At 58.6% G+C, this 17,357-nt stretch overlaps 2 protein-coding genes across 9 annotated transcripts in view; one reads left to right on the top strand and one right to left on the bottom strand.

Moving 5' to 3' along the window:
- SLC38A10 (solute carrier family 38 member 10) overlaps window positions 1-13,123 on the top strand; it is a 40,384-nt gene extending 27,261 nt beyond the window's left edge. Inside the window, exons 11-17 of one of the 7 annotated variants that reach the window (XM_060394959.1) lie at window positions 517-688; window positions 5,846-6,013; window positions 6,202-6,654; window positions 7,194-7,313; window positions 8,455-8,478; window positions 10,176-10,346; window positions 10,990-13,123. In XM_060394959.1, coding sequence (XP_060250942.1) covers window positions 517-688; window positions 5,846-6,013; window positions 6,202-6,654; window positions 7,194-7,313; window positions 8,455-8,478; window positions 10,176-10,346; window positions 10,990-12,035 — 2,154 coding nt within the window. In that variant the 3' untranslated portion in view covers window positions 12,036-13,123. The remainder of the gene's footprint in view (window positions 1-516; window positions 689-5,845; window positions 6,014-6,201; window positions 6,655-7,193; window positions 7,314-8,454; window positions 8,479-10,175; window positions 10,347-10,989) is intronic. The other 6 variants (XM_060394960.1, XM_060394961.1, XM_042256755.1 and 3 more) reach the window with 6 other exon arrangements.
- A 2,141-nt stretch (window positions 13,124-15,264) lies between these two features.
- On the bottom strand, window positions 15,265-17,183 carry NDUFAF8 (NADH:ubiquinone oxidoreductase complex assembly factor 8). Of its 2 annotated transcripts, XM_042256761.1 has the most exons (4): window positions 17,062-17,183; window positions 16,789-16,899; window positions 16,545-16,675; window positions 15,265-15,512 (listed from the first exon to the last, which is right to left on the bottom strand). In XM_042256761.1, the coding sequence occupies exons 1-4, from the start codon at window positions 17,143-17,145 to the stop codon at window positions 15,497-15,499; spliced, it is 342 nt and encodes a 113-aa protein (XP_042112695.1). In that variant the 5' UTR covers window positions 17,146-17,183; the 3' UTR covers window positions 15,265-15,496. The 2 variants fall into 2 exon arrangements, with proteins under 2 accessions (XP_042112695.1, XP_004013129.1); XM_004013080.5 differs by lacking the exon at window positions 16,545-16,675.
- Between the last annotated feature and the right edge of the window lie 174 nt (window positions 17,184-17,357).

Genomic DNA, 17,357 nt, shown 5'->3' on the forward strand with positions numbered 1-17,357 from the left:
CGTCTGTGCCCTGCAGCTGCAGGCGTGCCTAGCCTGCTGGGCAATGTTGGGACTAGTCATTGGTAGCCGGGCACCCAGTGGCCTGCGCCCTCTTCTGGGTGAGGGAGTGGGACAAGCAGGAGCCCACTTTAAGCCGGGTCGAGGCCTTGAGATTCTTGCTCTTCTGGCGAGAACCATCAAGGGGCCCAATCTCTGCAGCAGTAGGTGTGGGCATATATGTCTGCCAGGCCCTCCAGGCTGCCTGGTTGGTGGGCCGGAGTCTCTCTGGCCAGCAGGCCCCTCCCTGTCACACTCATGCCCCTGCTGCCTTCAGGCTCCCTCACGCCCTGCCCTGCCCCCCAGCCCCACTGCCGAGTGGCTCCTGCGGATGTGGCCCACGATTCTGTCACACTGATGAGTTAGTGACCAGTGGTCAGTGTGGTTGGGGCCTCTGTGGGCTGTACCTCACCCACAGGAAGGGCAGGGGCCCCAGGACTGCATGACTCCTTTAGCTCTTGGGGTATTTGTCTCATCCAGGTGGTGCTCTGGGTCGGCCTGGGCATCCTGGTGATCAGCACGCACACTACCCTGTCCGTGAGCCAGGAGACCCCCATGGACTTGGCAAAGGAGGCTGAGGGTGGCAGGCTTGGAGCGGCCGCAGGCGCAGTGAAGGTAGAGGCAGCCCAGCTCCCAGGTACGTGGCTCCCAGGTACGCACAGGGGCCCGCAGCCTTCTCAGCGTCACCGTGGGTCGTGGGGATGCAGTCATCACTTTCCAGGCCGTCTCACCTGCCCAGCTGCCTCCGGCCTATCCGGGTAATGGAGGGGGCAGGGGGGCTTCTGGGGGCTGCTGTGTGCAGCCACGTGCATGTGCCGCCTGCGTGCGGGGACAGGCTGAAGACAGCAGGGCGGAGGTCTCAACCCCTCCCCCACCCCCATTCAGAGCACCAGCAGGTAAGTGAGCTTGCAGGTGTCACTCAACGTTTGCCTGTAGTAAGGATGTAAATTTTAAGCCAGATTTTCTTGGACCGAGTCAGTGATGCCCCTCAGCTTTGTTCCCTGCTGCCTGCCCGGCCTTCTGCTGGTTGATTCCAGGTCCCTGTGGGTGGTGATGACTGATAAGCCCAGGTGGGAGTACTGGTCTCCCTGCCTACTGTGAGTGACAGAAGGAAAGCTCCCAAGGGCTGTCCAGGGAGGCAGGTGTGTCCATGGAGGTGCTTGCGGGGCTGGGCCGCCTGTGGTCGGAGGCTCGGGCCTCTCGGATGTGTTGCCGTCTCTGTTCCAGACTTACCTGTCTGTGCTCAGAGAGCCTCTGCAGTTATAGCACCCCACACCAACTTCCTGCAGAAGACCAGTCTCTCCTGGGGCTCTTTTAGGGGAGCCCTGAGGCCAGAGTAATGGGGCATGCTCTCTTCTGCCTTCCTCAGATGGTGAGGGCCAGCAAGAAGATGCCCCCTTTGGGAGTTCCCAGCAGAGAGGACCCCTGGGGATAACGGCGCTCAGCAGAAATATTAATTGGAGTGGTCAGAAACAGCTTGGGTGTCGCCACAGTGGTTGCACGGATTTAGTAACTTGGACGGAAAAAAGCTTCCTGGAGGAGGGAGGGAGATGGCACCCCTCCACCCCTGTTAGCAGCCCCACCGGGTCCCTCACCCCCAGGGGTCCTGGCCTCTGGTACTTTGGGGACGCTCCCAGCAAAACGCGACTCGGACACTGGTTTCGCGTCTCAGCTGGCTGCCGGCCCGCCCGGTAGTGGGCTTCTCGGCATCAACTGACGCAGCCAGCACCGGGCTGCCTGTCCCCACGGCGCTGGGCGGCCTCCAGCCCACTGCCGGCGCGAGCAGCTGCATCCTGTTGGGGAGGTGGGCCCCGGGCTCACCTGGAGCCGCTGCGGCCACATCTGGTTTCCATTTCTTCCACGAGTCTGTAACAAACACACGGCCCCTCTCGGAACCACATGCCGTTTGTTTAACTCAAGTCTCCGTGTTTCTCACCCCCGGCCTCCCCGTCATTGATGGGTTGCCTCGTTGAAGCAGAGTTGGGCCCGTGGGGCCTGGGCCGCGTGCCCCGCAGCCGTCTGCCCATCAGCATGTGAGGCAGGTTTATTGTTCTCTTTGATGTTGAAGAGGCCAAAACAGTACCAGCTTTCCCCAGAGCCCGAGCTGGGCTTCGGACTGGGGGAGTCCTGCCCTCCTGGGACACACGGGCCTGGCCACCCCCAGCCTGGCGCACCCAGCAAGCGCAGGGCCTGTGACATGCCTGGTGTGGACAGAAGAGGTGGGCAGGCCTTCAGGAAAGGCTCAGAGGCCACTCACCATGAGGCTGGCAGCCCCCTCGCGGGTCTGGTGAGTGGGTTTGGAGTTTGTGCTTTTCAGCTCCTCCTCTGAGCATGGCCTCATCCCGTTTCTTCCTCTCCCTCTCAGCCCGCGGCTTCTCTCGGTGTCAGGAGCCGCCTTGGCCACACACCTCGTACAGCTTGTCTGTTCCCCAGCCGGGACCTGGCCCTGCTTCTGCTGGGTGGGAAAGAATGGGAAGGGCCTGGACAGGGCCTGTGGGCAGCAGCACGCTGGTGCAGAGACACAGCTGGCAGAGGGTGGTCACAGGCCTGAGTGGGAGCTCGCCCTCCCCCATCTCCTTCCTAAGTCTCTCTTCTGAGTGCGCGTCCCTTGTGCTGCTGTGCCAGGCGCTGGTGCACGCGGGCAGGAAAGCGTCTGACCGCCTGCGACCGATGCCAGCGTGCCGTGGGGAGGGGCATTGTGCCCGGCTGCAGGCCTGCCTCCCTCCTTGGTCCCCGCCAAGAAGGAGCAGATAACACCCCTGTGCCACGTGACTTCTTAGTTTTTCTGCCTGTGTGTCAGACGCGGCTGTGAGCTTGTCTCACCGGCGCTAAGATAACCATGCCAGCCGCAGCTGAATCTGGAAGGACTCCTCAGGGGAAGGAGGGATGCTGCCTCCCGTGTCCAGCCCTGAGGGACAGGCCCATGGCTCCTCCACCTGCTGCCGGTGGGCAGACGTGCCCATCTGCAGGAGAAGTGTGATGAGTGAGCCAGATGGGGCCACCCAGCCACCCAGCTGGGCCTTTGGGTCCAGGGACCCATTGGGATTCCTGCACATCCAATAGAGTGTGCTAGACAGGGTTTCCCTTGCTGCCTAAGTCAAGAAGAGCAGGGGTTCCCAAGTGGACTTTCCCACAGAGGCAGTGAGGGAGGCACTTCGAAGGTTGTCAGGAAAGGTACTCAGAAGCAGCACCTGGCCTTTTTAAAGGACTGTTGGTGGCTGCTCCTGCTCTGCATGGCCCTGGGGTCCCTTGCATCTCCTGAATTTGGGGTTTACGTCCAATCAACAGAAATTCCATTTGTGGAACTCAGGTGTGATTTTAAGAGACACTTTACTTTTGTGCTTGGCAGTCAGAGGACTGCTTCCATCTTCACTGATCACAGGATACAGAGAGATGCCTCCAGACTCAGAATGGGGTCCTGCAGGGGAGAGTCGAGGAAGAGGAGCCCCTGGCCCTGACCCTGTCTTCCGAGGTGGAGGTAGTCTCGAAGGCAGATTCTCGTTGCTGTGGACAGGCCTGTTCTGGGTGTTGCACCCCAAAACAGCCGCATGTTCCCAGGTTTCAGACCTGTGGTTGTCTGAGCGCTGAAGAATTGATGCTTTTGAACTCTGGTGTTGGAGAAGACTCTTGAGAGTCCCTTGGACTGCAAAGATATCCAACCAGTCCATCCTAAAGGAAATCAGTCCTGAATATTCATTGGAAGGACTGATGCTGAAGCTGAAACTCCAATACTTTGGCCACCTGAGGCAAAGAACAGACTCATTTGAAAAGACTCTGTTGCTGGGAAAGATTGAAGGCAGGAGGAGAAGGGGATGACAGAGGATGAGATGGTTGGATGGCGTCACCGACTTGATGGTCATGAGTTTGAGTAAACTCAGGGAGTTGGTGGTGGACAGAGAGGCCTAGTGCGCAGCAGTCTACGGGGTTGCAAAGAGTTGCACACGACTGAGCAGCTGAACTGAACTTGGGTCCTGTGTCTCCCTGAGCCAGTCACAGAACCACCTGGTGTCCACACTAGACGAGTAACTGTTGGCCAACAGTCTTCCCAGGAGCTCCTGGTAGAAGCACCATCAGGAGGGTCTGAGTGTGGATGGGGCCAGGCAGTTTAGAAAGCTCCCCGCCCAGCAGAACTGAGGCAGACATGGAATTTCCCTGCGTGGTGCCACTTTGAGGAGTGGAGGCCACAACCTTGAGGCTGAGAGGAGGCCCTTCCAGGTCGGGGCGCCCTCTGCTGGCCACTCCCTCTGATTTGCTGCTGCCTCTGGAAGGCAAAACAGGCCAAGCCCCTGCCTGGCCTTCATCCTTCCCTGGGGTGACCGCTCTGGGTGAGTGTGGGCTGTTCTTCAGTTGCTAATTAGGAAGTTTGGTGTTAGTTTTACTGTGGCCCAGAGGCATTGCTGGCAAACTGTCCTCACGAGGAGCTCTGGTTCGTTTTAGAAAGCACTGTGTCCAGTGCCGAGAACAGCTGTGAAGTGCCTGAGGCCCGGCCGCTGTGGGCAGGGTGGCCACGTTGTGGACCCATGCCCCTTGCTCACCCGAGTCCCCTGGTCATTCCTTTGCCTGATGATGGATAGATTTCGAGTTGGTCCTGCAACATGATGGAGATATTTGTTCTGTTGTAATTTTCCTTCCCTTCCTGGCCCTCTGTCTTAACTTGGTCTTCCACTAGACAGCACCTCTTGATTTTGACCCCAGGGGCCTCTGGGGGCTGGGGACAGGGGTGTTACCTGTGGTATGGAGCAGACACCACACACTCACGTGAATCAGTCGCTTGATTGAACTGTGGAGTCCTGCGTCCCGCTCCTGCCCAGCGCCATCCCCCCTCTACTTTGCTTTGGATACTAAACCTCAGCTGCTGCAGGTGACCACTGGCGAGCATGGCAGGTCAGCCCAGGTCCCTTCTCCTCTTGGGGAAGGAGCAAGCCCGCCTGAACAGGACTGTCGTGAATCCCCCCAGAGCCCCTTTGGGGGTCCCATGACTTCGGGGGCTTCCGCCTCCCCTCTAGCAGGCAGCTTGTGCCCTGAAGGCGGAAAGTGGTTGCTTCGGGCCACTGGGATGAAATGACTCTTTTTAAAGCTTTTTTTCCCTGTCAGATAGTGTTTTAGTTTCTGCCACTTTTGCCTAACAGGTGGAGAGTGGTTTTGTTCATGGAGAGAGTTTCCTAAGGGGCTCCATTTGGGCCACCCTCGTGGCCCTCTCCCCGAGGGCCCGCCATGACTGAGCTACTGGGCTTCCAGGAGGATGAGGAGGCCCGTGGGATACAGGTGTGTGTAGGAGGCCAGCTTTGTGGGCGGTGCCTCTTTCTCACCTTCCTTTTAATAGGAATTTTTACTTCTGCAGCAAGAAGTTGACAGAATTGCAAATCAACCTTCCACAGGCATTTTCCTTAAGCATTTCTCTCCTCCCCTTCCCCCTTGGCCTGCAGCGAGGGGTTGGCCGGGCTTAGGGAGGGTGATTGTCCCCAGGAGGGATGATGTTGGGCGCTTACTGTTCCCAGACTTCAAATGGTGGGTTCGTGCTGCCACCTGGTGGTGACGGCCAGCTTTATGTGGGGTATCGTTCTTCTGCACCCAGTTAGGTGTAAATTGCATTTTGACATATTTTTGTTATGAATACACATGAAAAATGACAGTTTTCTATGCTACTTAGCTGCTAATGATTGAACAGGAAAAAAAAAAATAACTGCTTAGGCTCTGCCATTCGACTGGGAAATGTGATTACAATCCAGGGAAAACCGCCCAGTTGCCATGCTGATTGGCGGTGTAGCCATGTGGAAACACTGCTCAATTATCTGTGCCGTGCTTACAGGCCAGAATCCAATTGTGGACGTGGCTGAGGACGGCCGAGATAAGCCGAAGCTGCCAAATGAGAAAGATGAGATGGAGCAGGCCCAGATTAAGGGCCCCGTGAATGTGCCCCCAAGGGAAGAGGCCAAGGAGAAGCAGGAGGCGGCACAGCTGGATCGCCCTGGTCAAGGTGCTACGACTGCCTGGGTGGGGGTGTGGGGGGCTGTGTCCATGGGGGCGGGACCTCAGCTGGACATCAGTCATGTGGTTGGTTGGTTCACAGACCTGAAGAGGGAAAGCCGCCCTGGGAGGCAAGGCTGAGTCACCCCCCTCCCCCATCCCTATCCCCGCTCCCCAACATCATCTGTCTCCTTCCAGGAGTTGCAGTACCTCTGGGCGAGGCCCACCGTCATGAACCCCCTGTGCCTCACGACGAGGTGGTAGTGGATGAAGGTCAAGACCAAGAAGGACTGGAGAAGGAGCGGCCGTCCAAACACATGGATGAAAGGGCCCTGGGGGGCAAGGGTCAAATGGTACCACCCCTGCTGGATTCAGGACGAGAGAGACTCAGACAGGACCAGGCTTTGGAGGCAGCGGGCGGTCTTCCCAAAGATTCCCAGAAGGTTCCAGAAGAAAATGGTCAGCCAGCCATTGAGCCTGTGAAGGAGGACCTGGGGCTGGGCGACAGGGGCGTGCATCCAGGGCCCCAGGCAGTGCTCCCTGAGGGGCAGGACGTCCCGGTGGCAGGCGCAGGGGCCAGAGCAGACGGTGCCTTGCTGCTTGGCCATGTCGTGGGGGCCATGGGCAAGCCGGAGGAGAAGAAAGAGCCTGGTGGGTGTAGGCTCCATCCCTGCGGGGCCCGGGAGAGGCTGGGGACAGGGCAGGAGCCACTGACCATCCTCCCTTTGGTCGCACAGCCTTTCTTTTCTTGCGAGATGAGCTTGTCTGTGTAGCAGCCCTGGTGCAGCTGTCGGGGCTTGGCAGCTCCTCTGGCATTTGTCACACACTTGTTCGCCAGACCCGTAAGTGCCAGGTGCTGAGCTGCTCCTGCATGTCTGGGCGCACACGGGGCACGGCGCGGGCCTGATGGGTAGCTCCTTGTTAAGTGCCGTCTCAGAGCTACTGACGACGGTCCCCGCATGCTAATTGACGAAGGTAGTTGACACTGGCTCCCTGCCACCAGACTGTGAGATGTTAAATATTATTTTTTTATTACCTCCCTGGTACTCATCAGGTTGAATATACAGTACCAGGGAGGGAGGGCCAACGTGGAGGGTGATTTTAGGAAATATCGGCCTCCTCCTCTTGTCCCCCCTCTACCTTCTTCTGAGTTTTCCTGCAAGCCTCCTGAGTCTTTGCCTTGTGTGCAGATGCGAAGGCTCCCCTCCCGGAGGAGAAGCCAGGCCCGGGGGCAGCGCCGCAGGCAGAGCCTCGAGAGCAGAGGACCGAGGAGGGACAGGGAGGGGAGCATGCTGGCAGCAAGCTGGAGGGTAAGGCCTTTGCTTTCTCCCTGTGTCCTCCCAAGGCCTGGAGATACTGCTGCTTCCTTCTGGAAGTGGAATGTGGCCCAGGAGGAGACACAGGAGCCCATTGTCTTGCCAGTTTCCTGTTGAGGAAAAATCTTAAATAGCTCCCCTGCCAACCAACAGCCTTCTCTCCTCCCTTTTCACTTCCCTAGGAATGTTTTTATCTTCTTTTCTCCCCCTTTAGGAAAAAACAACAAACCTGTCACTGTCACGTGACTTTCTATTCCTGTTTGTATCTCATTTCAAAATAGACACGTTAATATTTCCAACAAGCTGGCCAGGTGTAGGGGGCATTAGCGAGGGTGGGAGGGCCGGTGACTCACTGCTATCTTAGCTCCCCAGCCACTGTGGCAGCAGCTCCCGCCCCGTCTTAGCTGGGGCTGTGTGGGGACCTTTGTACCCAGCTGTGGTGAAGACCTAGCACCTGTCCCAAAGCGAAAGCTTGTTTAATCTTTTCTCTCCAGTGAACAAAACTTGCTCTGCACCCTCCTCCAGACCTTCATGCCCATTTTAGGGTGCTTCTCGCTCTCTGCTTTTGATGCCCCCCTCCTCACAGCCCCACCTGGTCAGGCACTGCCCTGCACTAAAGGAGGTGGTGGCAGCTCTCCCAGCAAATGATCACTCTTCTTGTTTCTTTGGTCCCCACCTGAGACCCTGTGGGGTCACCCTATTTGCTAGCAGTATCCACAGAGCAGCCCCCTGGTGTTTCACTGTGTGCTCTGAGAATCTCGGTCTGTACATGGGGATCATGGTTCTGCACTCAGGTGGGTTCATGGGATGCTCATGCCTTGCTGCCCCACGAGCTGCTTCCCAGAAGGTCCTGCAGCCTTGAGATAGCCGGCCCAGAGCACCAGGCCCGGGAAGCCAGCCGAGCCTCTGCACCCAGAGGCCAGGAAGGCAGAGCTGAAGGTCCTGGGGTTTCCTATAGCTCGGATGCCGTGGAGTTCTGCATGTTGCTGTCTTTGGTTTCAGTCTGTTTACTGGTACTGGTCCTTACAATCTGTTACCTAATCCTGTTTGATTCTTTGACTTTTTCTTTTCTGAAAAGAACTTTGATGGTTTCCTATTCTGCCTTTCTCCAAACGCCTCTCAATGGGATGCACAGCTGAAATCAGAAAGATGGTGGCAGGTAGGCGTCGGGAGGAGCATCACAGTGAAGGTTTCTGTGGGGGTTTAAAGACGAGACAGCAGACAGTGTGAACACTGAGCCCGGTAGTGCCTTGTATGGGGTCAGAGCCCGGGATCCACACGTGGTCTGTCCCCCAACTGGGCTCAGCCACAGCCCCTCAGGTGGGGTCCCCCCGATGCCCCAACCCGCTCGCTTCTAGTCCACATGCCCTGGTGCCCCTTAGCCCCACTGGGGCTCCGCCGTGGGGTGCCACCACAGGACAGCCAGGTGCAGCCTGTAAGCACCCGGGCACTCCCAGAGATGGGGCAGGGCCTGCGTGTGACTTCCGCCGTGTGCATGGCCTGGTATTAATGTGCTCTGCGCGTGTGTTAATATCTGTGCAGCTCTCATCCCATCCATGAGTCTGATCCCTGTGGTCCTGGTGGGCCGAGCAGTTGTACACGGAGCTCCAGCTGGGGGCTCAGTTTATCACCTCCATTCTGCTTCCCATCTGTCCCATGTTGCTTCTGGCTGGACATGGCGCACTTCCCCCCGACCCCAGCCTTGGGCTAGGGCTAGTCCTCCGAGGAGCCAGCGAGTCAGGGGGCCTGCTCTTTAGGAACCCTTGGGGACAGGTGGTGTTGGGAGCGTGGTCATGGTCGAGGGAGCTGGTCTGGAACTCTGGGATGGCGCTGTGCACTTCCCTTGTCTAAAGGGGGTGTGGGGAGCCCCGAGATGATCCACGGAATGTAGGCTTTCTCAGGCAGGCGTCTTCGTCACCTTAGGATGTCTGGATGTGTGTCTGGTGGAGAGCAGGGGCTGGATCACCCAGGCTGGCCAAGGGACCCATCCTCTGCGTGCTTAGCCTCAGCATGTTCTTCATGGGCGCTGGCCTCTGGGGGGGAGCCATGGCAGTCCCTGGGAGAAGGCCAACCTTGCCCTGTTCTGGGGGGTCACAGGTCACTGCTGGGGAGGACAGGCCAGCACACCTGCATGTGCCCAGCATGGGGGCCCCTCGCTGGGATGTTAGCTCTCGCCACTCCCAAAATGTTCTCCTTTTTTCGGATTCAAGCTTTTCTATCTGACAACCTGTACAGTTACATCATCTTTCAAAGCTTCCTGTTTAAAGACACGTGTTATAAAAGTTCCTTAAGCCCGGACTGCTGGCTCTACAGAGCTAACCCAGTGCTGATGTGTTTGCAGTGCGTTATGAGCTTTCCACACCCAAGGTATTCAGCCTTGGGGCCGCTTCTTGGTCCACAGTCTGTGGGGGCCCTTCCTACACACACCTGCTGCAGCTGGCTTGCTCCCAGCTCACCTGGCGCTCCTTCCCTGCCAGCTGCAGCCAGCTTCCAGGGGGAGGCGAGGCTGGCGGGAGCACTGGCGTAGCCTTCTCACTGAGGTCCCAGCTCTTGTCCCTGCTGAAGGGGAAGATGGTTCTGTTTGTCTTTAAAGTTCTCACCGTGGAAGAAACTTTCTTAAAAAAACAATATTCTTTTTTAGAATAGTTGATAGTTCGAGTCACCAGCCCAGATCACTGCCATTTGTGGTTACAGCGTGTGGGTGCTGTCTCAGCCGGGTAGAGGGGAGTGCCCAGGAGGTGTCCAAGGGAGGGGCCCACAGGCCACCTTGGGCTCCCTGCATGCATCATACTGCCCTCAGCCCAGCAAGCGCCTTTGTAGCCCCCAGGCTCTGACCGCCTGTGTTTTCTGCACCAGAAGCCGGCCGGGCGGAGATGCTGGACCACGCCGTACTATTGCAAGTGATCAAGGAACAGCAGGTGCAGCAGAAGCGCCTCCTGGACCAGCAGGAGAAGCTGCTCGCGGTGATCGAAGAGCAGCATAAGGAGATCCACCAGCAGAGGCAGGACGGCCAGGAAGGCGAGGACGGCAAGTCTGGGGGAGGGAGGGGGAGAGGGGCTGGGCAGGCCGGGGGTGGTTCCTGCCCCCACTCAGGGAAGAGGGGTTGTCACTTTTTGAAAAGAATTGTGCTTGTTTATGTATGTGTGTGTTTATTTGTGGCTGTGCTGGGCCCTCATTGCTGCACGGGCTTTTCCTAGCTGCAGAGAGCGGGGCTGCTCTCCCATGGTGGCACGCTGGCCTCTCCTGTTGCAGAGCACGGGCTCTAGGCAGTGGCGGCAGCACGTGGGCTCAGTCGTGGCTCCTGAGCTCAAGAGCACAGGCTCAGTGCTTGTGGTGGATGGGCTTGGTGGTTCCACGTCACATGGGATTTTCCTAGATCAGGGATCAAACCCATGTCTCTTGCATTGGCAGACAGATTCTTTACCACTGAGCCACCAGGGAAGCCCAGGAGTTGTCCCTTAATGCATGAAAGCCAGTGTCTCCTGCCCCACCGCCTCCCCCTGCTCCCCATCCCCATTGGATCTGTGGCTCTGTGGTCTAGAGTCCTGCTGGGCGAACTTAAGCAGGTGTTTGTATTCCTTGATTGCTGGCAAGCTGGCTTCACTTAGTCGCTGCGTCGGTAGCTTCTGCTCATCTCTGTAGCTAAACAGGTGCCTGACTTCATTTGCAGTGGACGCACAGCCTGAGTTGGGGGTGGCCGCACCCAGAGGTAAGGAGCAGGAGGTCCACGACGCAGGGATGGCAGAGCGTCCCCCGCCGCAGCCTGTGGAAGTCCTGCCCGGCGCTCCTGGGCGTCCCCCCGCTCCTCCACAGGGGCATAGCCAGCGCTCCGTGGAGGAACCTGATGGGGCAGCGGGCAAAGCCCCAGCTGCACCTCCCGGCGGTGCTGACCCGCAGCCCTGGGCAGCTCCGGCTGAGCCAAGGGAAGGCCGGCAGGGCGCTGCGCCTGAGGCTGAGGGCGCTGGCGTGCAAGAGCGGCTCCCTGTGCTGGAGGCTGCCAGGGTGCCCGGGAGCCCAGAGCAGCATGGAGCTGGGGATGTCCCCGGGCAGAGTCGGGATGTTTTTGGTGGAGGCACCCATGAGAAGAAGAAACCCGGGAAGGAGGCAGCAGCTGCTGGTGCGGACACTCAGGAGGCAGATGTGCCGGGGGTGGGGGCAGCGGTTGGGGCCCCTCAGGTAAAGTCCCAGCAAGCGAGCCAAGACCGGGCACCTGGAGGCAGGTTGGGGCTAGCAGCCCCCCAGGCCCAGGTTGTGTTACATCAGCCAGAACACCGGGCCGACCCTGCTGGAGGACAGGGCGGCTGGCAGGGTGGTCATGCGGAGATGAGGAAGGAGGCCCCCGGCAGGGAGCACGTGCCTGCTCCCCGGGAGGGCACCGCCGGCCAGGAGCCCGAGCAGAGGCCAGACCCTGAGCTTGGGCCCAAACCCGCCATACCTGGAGATCAGAAGCTGGACAACGCCAAACCCAACCGGGACTTGAAAGTCCAGGCCGGCTCCGACCTTCGGAGGAGACGGCGGGACATAGCTCCTCTGGCAGAGGCAGGGCCGGCCCCGAAGGACGGGGTCATCATCAGCTTCAATTCACTGCCCGATGTGCAGGTCAATGACCTCCGTAGCGCCCTGGAGACCCAGCTGCACCAGGCCGCTGGGGGCGCCCTGAGGGTGGTCCCAGGCCGCCAGATCAAACAGCTGCCTGGGGCCCTGGAGGAGCCCTGAGCCCCACTAAGGCCAGGGCGCTCCGGTCAGCTGGTGAACCTGGACCACGGTGGGTGCCAAGCCCCAGAAGTCAGGCCCAGGGTGGAGTGACGGCTCTGCAGCTGCGGCCACTTCCAGGCTGACTCTTTCATGATTCAGCTCCCTTCCTGCAGCCTTGAGGAGGAAAAACAGCCACTCCCTGAGACCAGGAAACACGACCTGCCACCTCCTGTGTGGCCGTGGGAGCCACTGGGGTTCAGGTGGAGATGTTGGGGCTCTGAGTGCTGACTGCAGCCCTGGCCACCTGGCTGCCATGAGAGGCAGCGTTATCCCGAACTTTAATTCCTTATTGATGTGCTCTGTGACTGTCAGTACAGAGCCTGAAAATGCTTCTGGCTTCACCCCGTCTCACAGCAAATGCTGCGTCATCTGAGAGGCTGGACAGGCCTGTGGGTCCAGCTGCTTCCGCCCTGGCGCTCTGCTCTGCATACTTCGGTCTGCCAATCGAGTGGCTGTGAGATTTAAAAAGTAAAACAGACCACTGCTGTCTGGTTGGTGCCATGGTGAATCACCCAAAGGCTCCCACGCCACAGACCGAGGCCCTGACCATGAAACCCGGGTTCCAGGCCCAGTGGGGAGGGGTGCACGACCTCACTTCTCACCGCTTCTCACTTCTTCCAGGGCAGTGTCTCCTCTGGGTTTGCACCCTTGGGACTCATCTGTTGGGAGGGTTTTTGTGGTGTTTTTTGTTGTACTTTGTTTCAAGGGGCAGAGAGGCCAGTGGTCATCCCCAACCTGGGCTGGTCAGCAGGTGGCCTGACATGCTTGGCTGTGCCCTCAAGAGCCTGGGGCCTTCACCTGCTTTGTGCTTTGGGCTGTGTGCCTCGTTCCCTGCTGGGGGTGGGGGCCGCTCCAGACCCTGCCCCAAGGGGTCCATGGTGGGGAGCCAGTCACTGACCGCTAGCCAGGGCTGCCCAGGCCACGTGACAGCTCCAGCCTTGGTCTCCGCTCACCTCTCCCCTGTGCCTTTTGAAATGGTTTTATTGTTTACTGTGATTTCTATGTCATCTTGAAGCCTCAAAATGAATAATAAAAGGAGTGGAATCCTCTGGAAGCCAAGCTGATTCCCCATGAACCCTGGGCACTGCTCACACAGAGGGGAGCTCAGTAAAAAGCATCCGGGTCCCTCCATTCTTAACTAAAAATAATTCCAAGCAAACTGTACCGGCTGGAAGTTTCCCTCAGGTTGGAATACCGTTTGTTGTTTTGGGGTGGGATTGCGTGTCCAGCCCTCTCTACCTGAATCTCTCATCTTGACCCAGCATTCTAGCCTCTGGATTTCTGCAAAGATAGCTTCCTCCTCAGAGCAGGGGCCACAGCCGTCTGAGAGCGGCAGTTCAGCCTCTGCCATCGCCTGCCATTCCCGCACCTCCGGGCGCTCAGGGTCCTCTGTCCCAGTTAGTGCTTGTCTTCTCTGGGTTCTCCGCTCCACTCCCCTCCCCAGTCCTCTCCTCCGGTAAAGCTCTGGGCAGACCTCTGGGTGGGGTCACCATGACCAGTACTGCAGGGAGCCATGAGGGGCCGGGAGACAGTGCCTCGCTTTCTGACCACAGGCCATCCCTCCAGCTGGGCCCCTTGGCTGGTAGACGTGGCCAGTGCAGCACACTGGGCCGCCAGGAGTGACCCTCTGTGCTGGCCGATACCCTTGGCAGACACAAGGCCTGGACAGCCGAGGTGACTGGGACAGGGCCCTGTCTGTACTCCCGTTCTGGAATGGGGCCCCCAAGCCCAGCCCGGGGTGGGAAGAGGCCAAGGTCGAGGCTGGGTATGGCCTCCCGTGGTGCAGCTGAGCCCTGAGTCCGAGGCCAAGACAGGTGGCGCCAAACAGGGTGACTGCCTCCTGGTGAAACAGCTGAAGAAGCAGAAGGAACCATTTTTCCTGCATCCTGACACAACTCGGTTGAACTCCCTCCCATAAACACAGTTTTGAAGACAGGTTGAGTTTGGGGAGGGGAGCCAGGGAGGTCCGTGAGCTGACTTCAGTGTGTGGTAAGTGGCCTGGCCCAGCCAATGGATCACGTCTGCAGCCCTGGACCTGAGATGTGGCTTGTGGCCTCATCTGCCTCCGTGAACTGGAATCTGAAAGGATGTTAGGAGAGCACTGGGTGGGACAGTTCTGGAAGCGACCAGAGTGCCTGTGCACAGCAGAGATGCCAAAAGCTCTAGCCAGCAGGCTGCCAAAGTGCAGAGAGCACAGAGGGTCAGAAAGAGGCCATCCTCAGGCAGGAGGCACCTGCTGGGTGCGCACACTGTCTCGGCAGACAGGGAAGGGGGCAGCATTCTCAGCAAGTCTGTTTTCCTGGCCCACTCCTCCCTCCTGCCCTCAGCCAATCTGAGGGGCCATCACCCCTGGCCGGGATGGGGGTCACGTCAGTGATGTCTGGTCCTGAATTCCAGTGGTGACTGTGAAACATGACTGCTCAGCCAGCCAGTCTTTGAACAGTTCTAAAGCCCTTGAGCGGCGTATGGCTCCCCCACAAGGCTGCCCTGGGAACTGCGTTTCACTGGGATGATAGCTCGGAAATAAGGGGTTTCAGCACTTTGTGGAGGAAGTGGAGGAGCCTTTATAAGAGGGAACAGCTCCAGGCCTCAGGGCACAGGTGCTCTGGGACAGCAGGGCCTCGGTGGAGCCAGAGGACAATGTGACCTCCATACCCTGGGGAAGGAGGCTCTGGGATGACACGCCCAGCAGGCAGCACTCAGGATGCTGAAATCTTCCTGGGTCCCACTGGGTCTCCCTGGAGCTCCAGCACGTGTGCTGCTGCGGCCTTACCGAATCAGGATGAGGGGTGGGACCAGAGTGAGCAGGAGCCTGGCCAGGATGGACCTGGGCTCAGACTCCAGAGGCTGCGGAAGGGAGGGTGGGGCAACCCCATGGAGCAAGTCTCACAGGCACTGGGTTCCTAAAACCAGACCTTCCCTGGGTTCTTCACCCTTTTGTCTGAAGAGCAACCCCCACCTTTTTTTTTCTAAGTCAGAAAAAACCCCATCAGTACCAGGTTCCTACAGCTCGGACTTTTCCCTCACGGTGTCACTGTTCTTTCTTTGGTCTGTGCTGTGACCTGGTAGTTACTTCTGGATGCTTCGCCACTCAGATGACGTGCCTTGGTGAGAACTCTTTAAAGAACGAAACTCGCAAGGCAGCTTGTTCACAGCCCATGCACTCATTCCGCAGATGACAAAACAAATCTTACAGTGTCTGATCTGATCTTTATTGTGGGTTCACTGTATCTTATTCTCCCCAAATCCTTAGGTGTGCAAGGCTGGAAAACCCATTCTCCTGCTCATGCATGCCTAATGTGTTTCCAGTCCTTTTAGCCCCAAGAGCTTTTAAGGTTTTAGACGCTTGCCCCTTGAGGCCATCAGTGCCAGGCACCCAGGGACGTGCGTTGGAGCTTGTAGTCCTTCCTAACGGCCTCCTGTCAGGGTCTTCTTGGCCTGGAAGACAAAGGGCTGTGTCTGAATGGGTTGCTTTAGTTAGACATGGTTAGACAAGTTAGACATGGTTTCAAAGTTAAGAAAACTACCATCCCAGAAGCCACCTCCTGGCAAACAAATGACAAAGAGCTTGGCCACGAGTGTGCAGCATGGGGCCAGGCTGGTTGGGGCACTGGGGAGCCTGGGGCTGGGCTCAACCTGCTCTGTGGCCTCTCCCACCCTGCCAGGCATTGTGCCACCAACGAGTCCCGTTTAGTCCTCCCCCTTCTATAAAGGAATCTCTAAGCCAGAGATGCTGAAACACAGGCTCCCCTCCTGCCTCCTCATGCACCCCCACAGAGCCTCAGGGTGCAGGCAGAGTAGACAAAATGGCTTGTGTCTTTAAATGAGAAACCCCCAGGTTCCCTGTTCTGAACTTCCAGTGCCTGGGGCCTGTGGTTAGGTTGCCCTCAATGGAAAACAGCAGGAGAGGCAGCCACACGCTCCCGGGGGCAAGACAACATGACAGGGGCAAAGAAGCGTAAGGAATCAGAGAGGATTCCTTCCAGAGAGGATTCACAGGATACCTGTGATCCTGACTAATAACCACAGGCGGTAGGGAAAAGCCTGGTTTGGCCAGGAGTGTGTGATCTTTATTTTACATGTGAATCCTTCCAACCACTGACCACAGGATGAAGGTTTGTACTTCCCGGAGGGAGTGCTCTGAGTAAAGCAAGGAAGCTGCCAAGAGCCAGGAAGCAAGTCCAAGCGACACGTGCATCTTGGATGAAACATGTCATATTGGAGATTGGTGACAAGGGCGAGCCGCATATCCCAGCCACAATGATTGCTAGGAAGGTGCAAGGGGTTCTTTGAGCCCTCTGGGAAATGAAGTATGGCCCATGCATTCTCCATCCTGGATCATAGAGATTCCTTGGATTCCCTAAATTCTAGTGAGCTGACCCAACTGTCCCCTGCCAGGTCCAGTACTCAGCACAAGCAGCTCTGGTGAACAGAACTGACTGTGGGCATCGTGGCCCACCCCAGACCCACCGAGTCGAGGGAACCCAGGACCTTGACATCTTGGGCACCAGCTCAAAACCTTGTGCTAGCCTCATTACAGGCAGCCTCCGTGGCGGCGGGGGTCGCGCCGGCTGGTGTGGGGCTGTGCCCCCGTGAAGCACCTGTTGGAGCCCAACATCGAACCCAGAAGAAAAGGAAGCCCGTTTCCCAAACAGGTAACGTGGGTCCCCGCCCCCTAGGGTCCCACCCCCGGGCGAGGCTGGCGTTCACTTACCGCAGCAGCGAAGCAGCTCCGCAAAGCCTCGAACTCCTGCGCGCACAGATCCTTCTTCAAGCAGCCGCCCGGGGCCGTGGACGCCTGCACGCACCTGCCGTAGGCCGCGGCCTGGGGGCGGACGGAGATGGGCGAGGGTCGCCACGGTCCCCGCGCCCGCTCATTACCCGGGCGGACCCCGCCGCCGCCGCTCCCGGGTCACCACTAGCCGCCCCCCGCCAACCTGCACCCCGCCTCGCGCGGCCCTTCCTGCCCCGCCTGACGACTCCGCACCTCGGCCCCACAGGCAGCTAGACACTCGGGAAAGGCGCGGAGGCGGCTTCGCACGCGACCCCACACAGCTCCGTTCCCCGACATGAGCGGCTCCTCCCGGCACCTGTGGGCGCCGCCATCTTAGGTCCGGCCTCTTCCGGCGCCCAACAGCTTAACCGGCAGGCACTTCCGCCCACAATCTTTCTTGCGCTTTGTCACTTGGTCAGGCTTAGCCCTCGCCTTAGCCTCTCCGGAACCGCTCTCAGTCTCCCAGAGCCCTGCAGTTGGCTCGTTGTCGGTCGCTGTCCTTGGACTTT

The sequence above is a fragment of the Ovis aries genome, chromosome 11 (assembly GCF_016772045.2).
Source record: "Ovis aries strain OAR_USU_Benz2616 breed Rambouillet chromosome 11, ARS-UI_Ramb_v3.0, whole genome shotgun sequence".
NCBI lineage: Eukaryota > Metazoa > Chordata > Mammalia > Artiodactyla > Bovidae > Ovis > Ovis aries.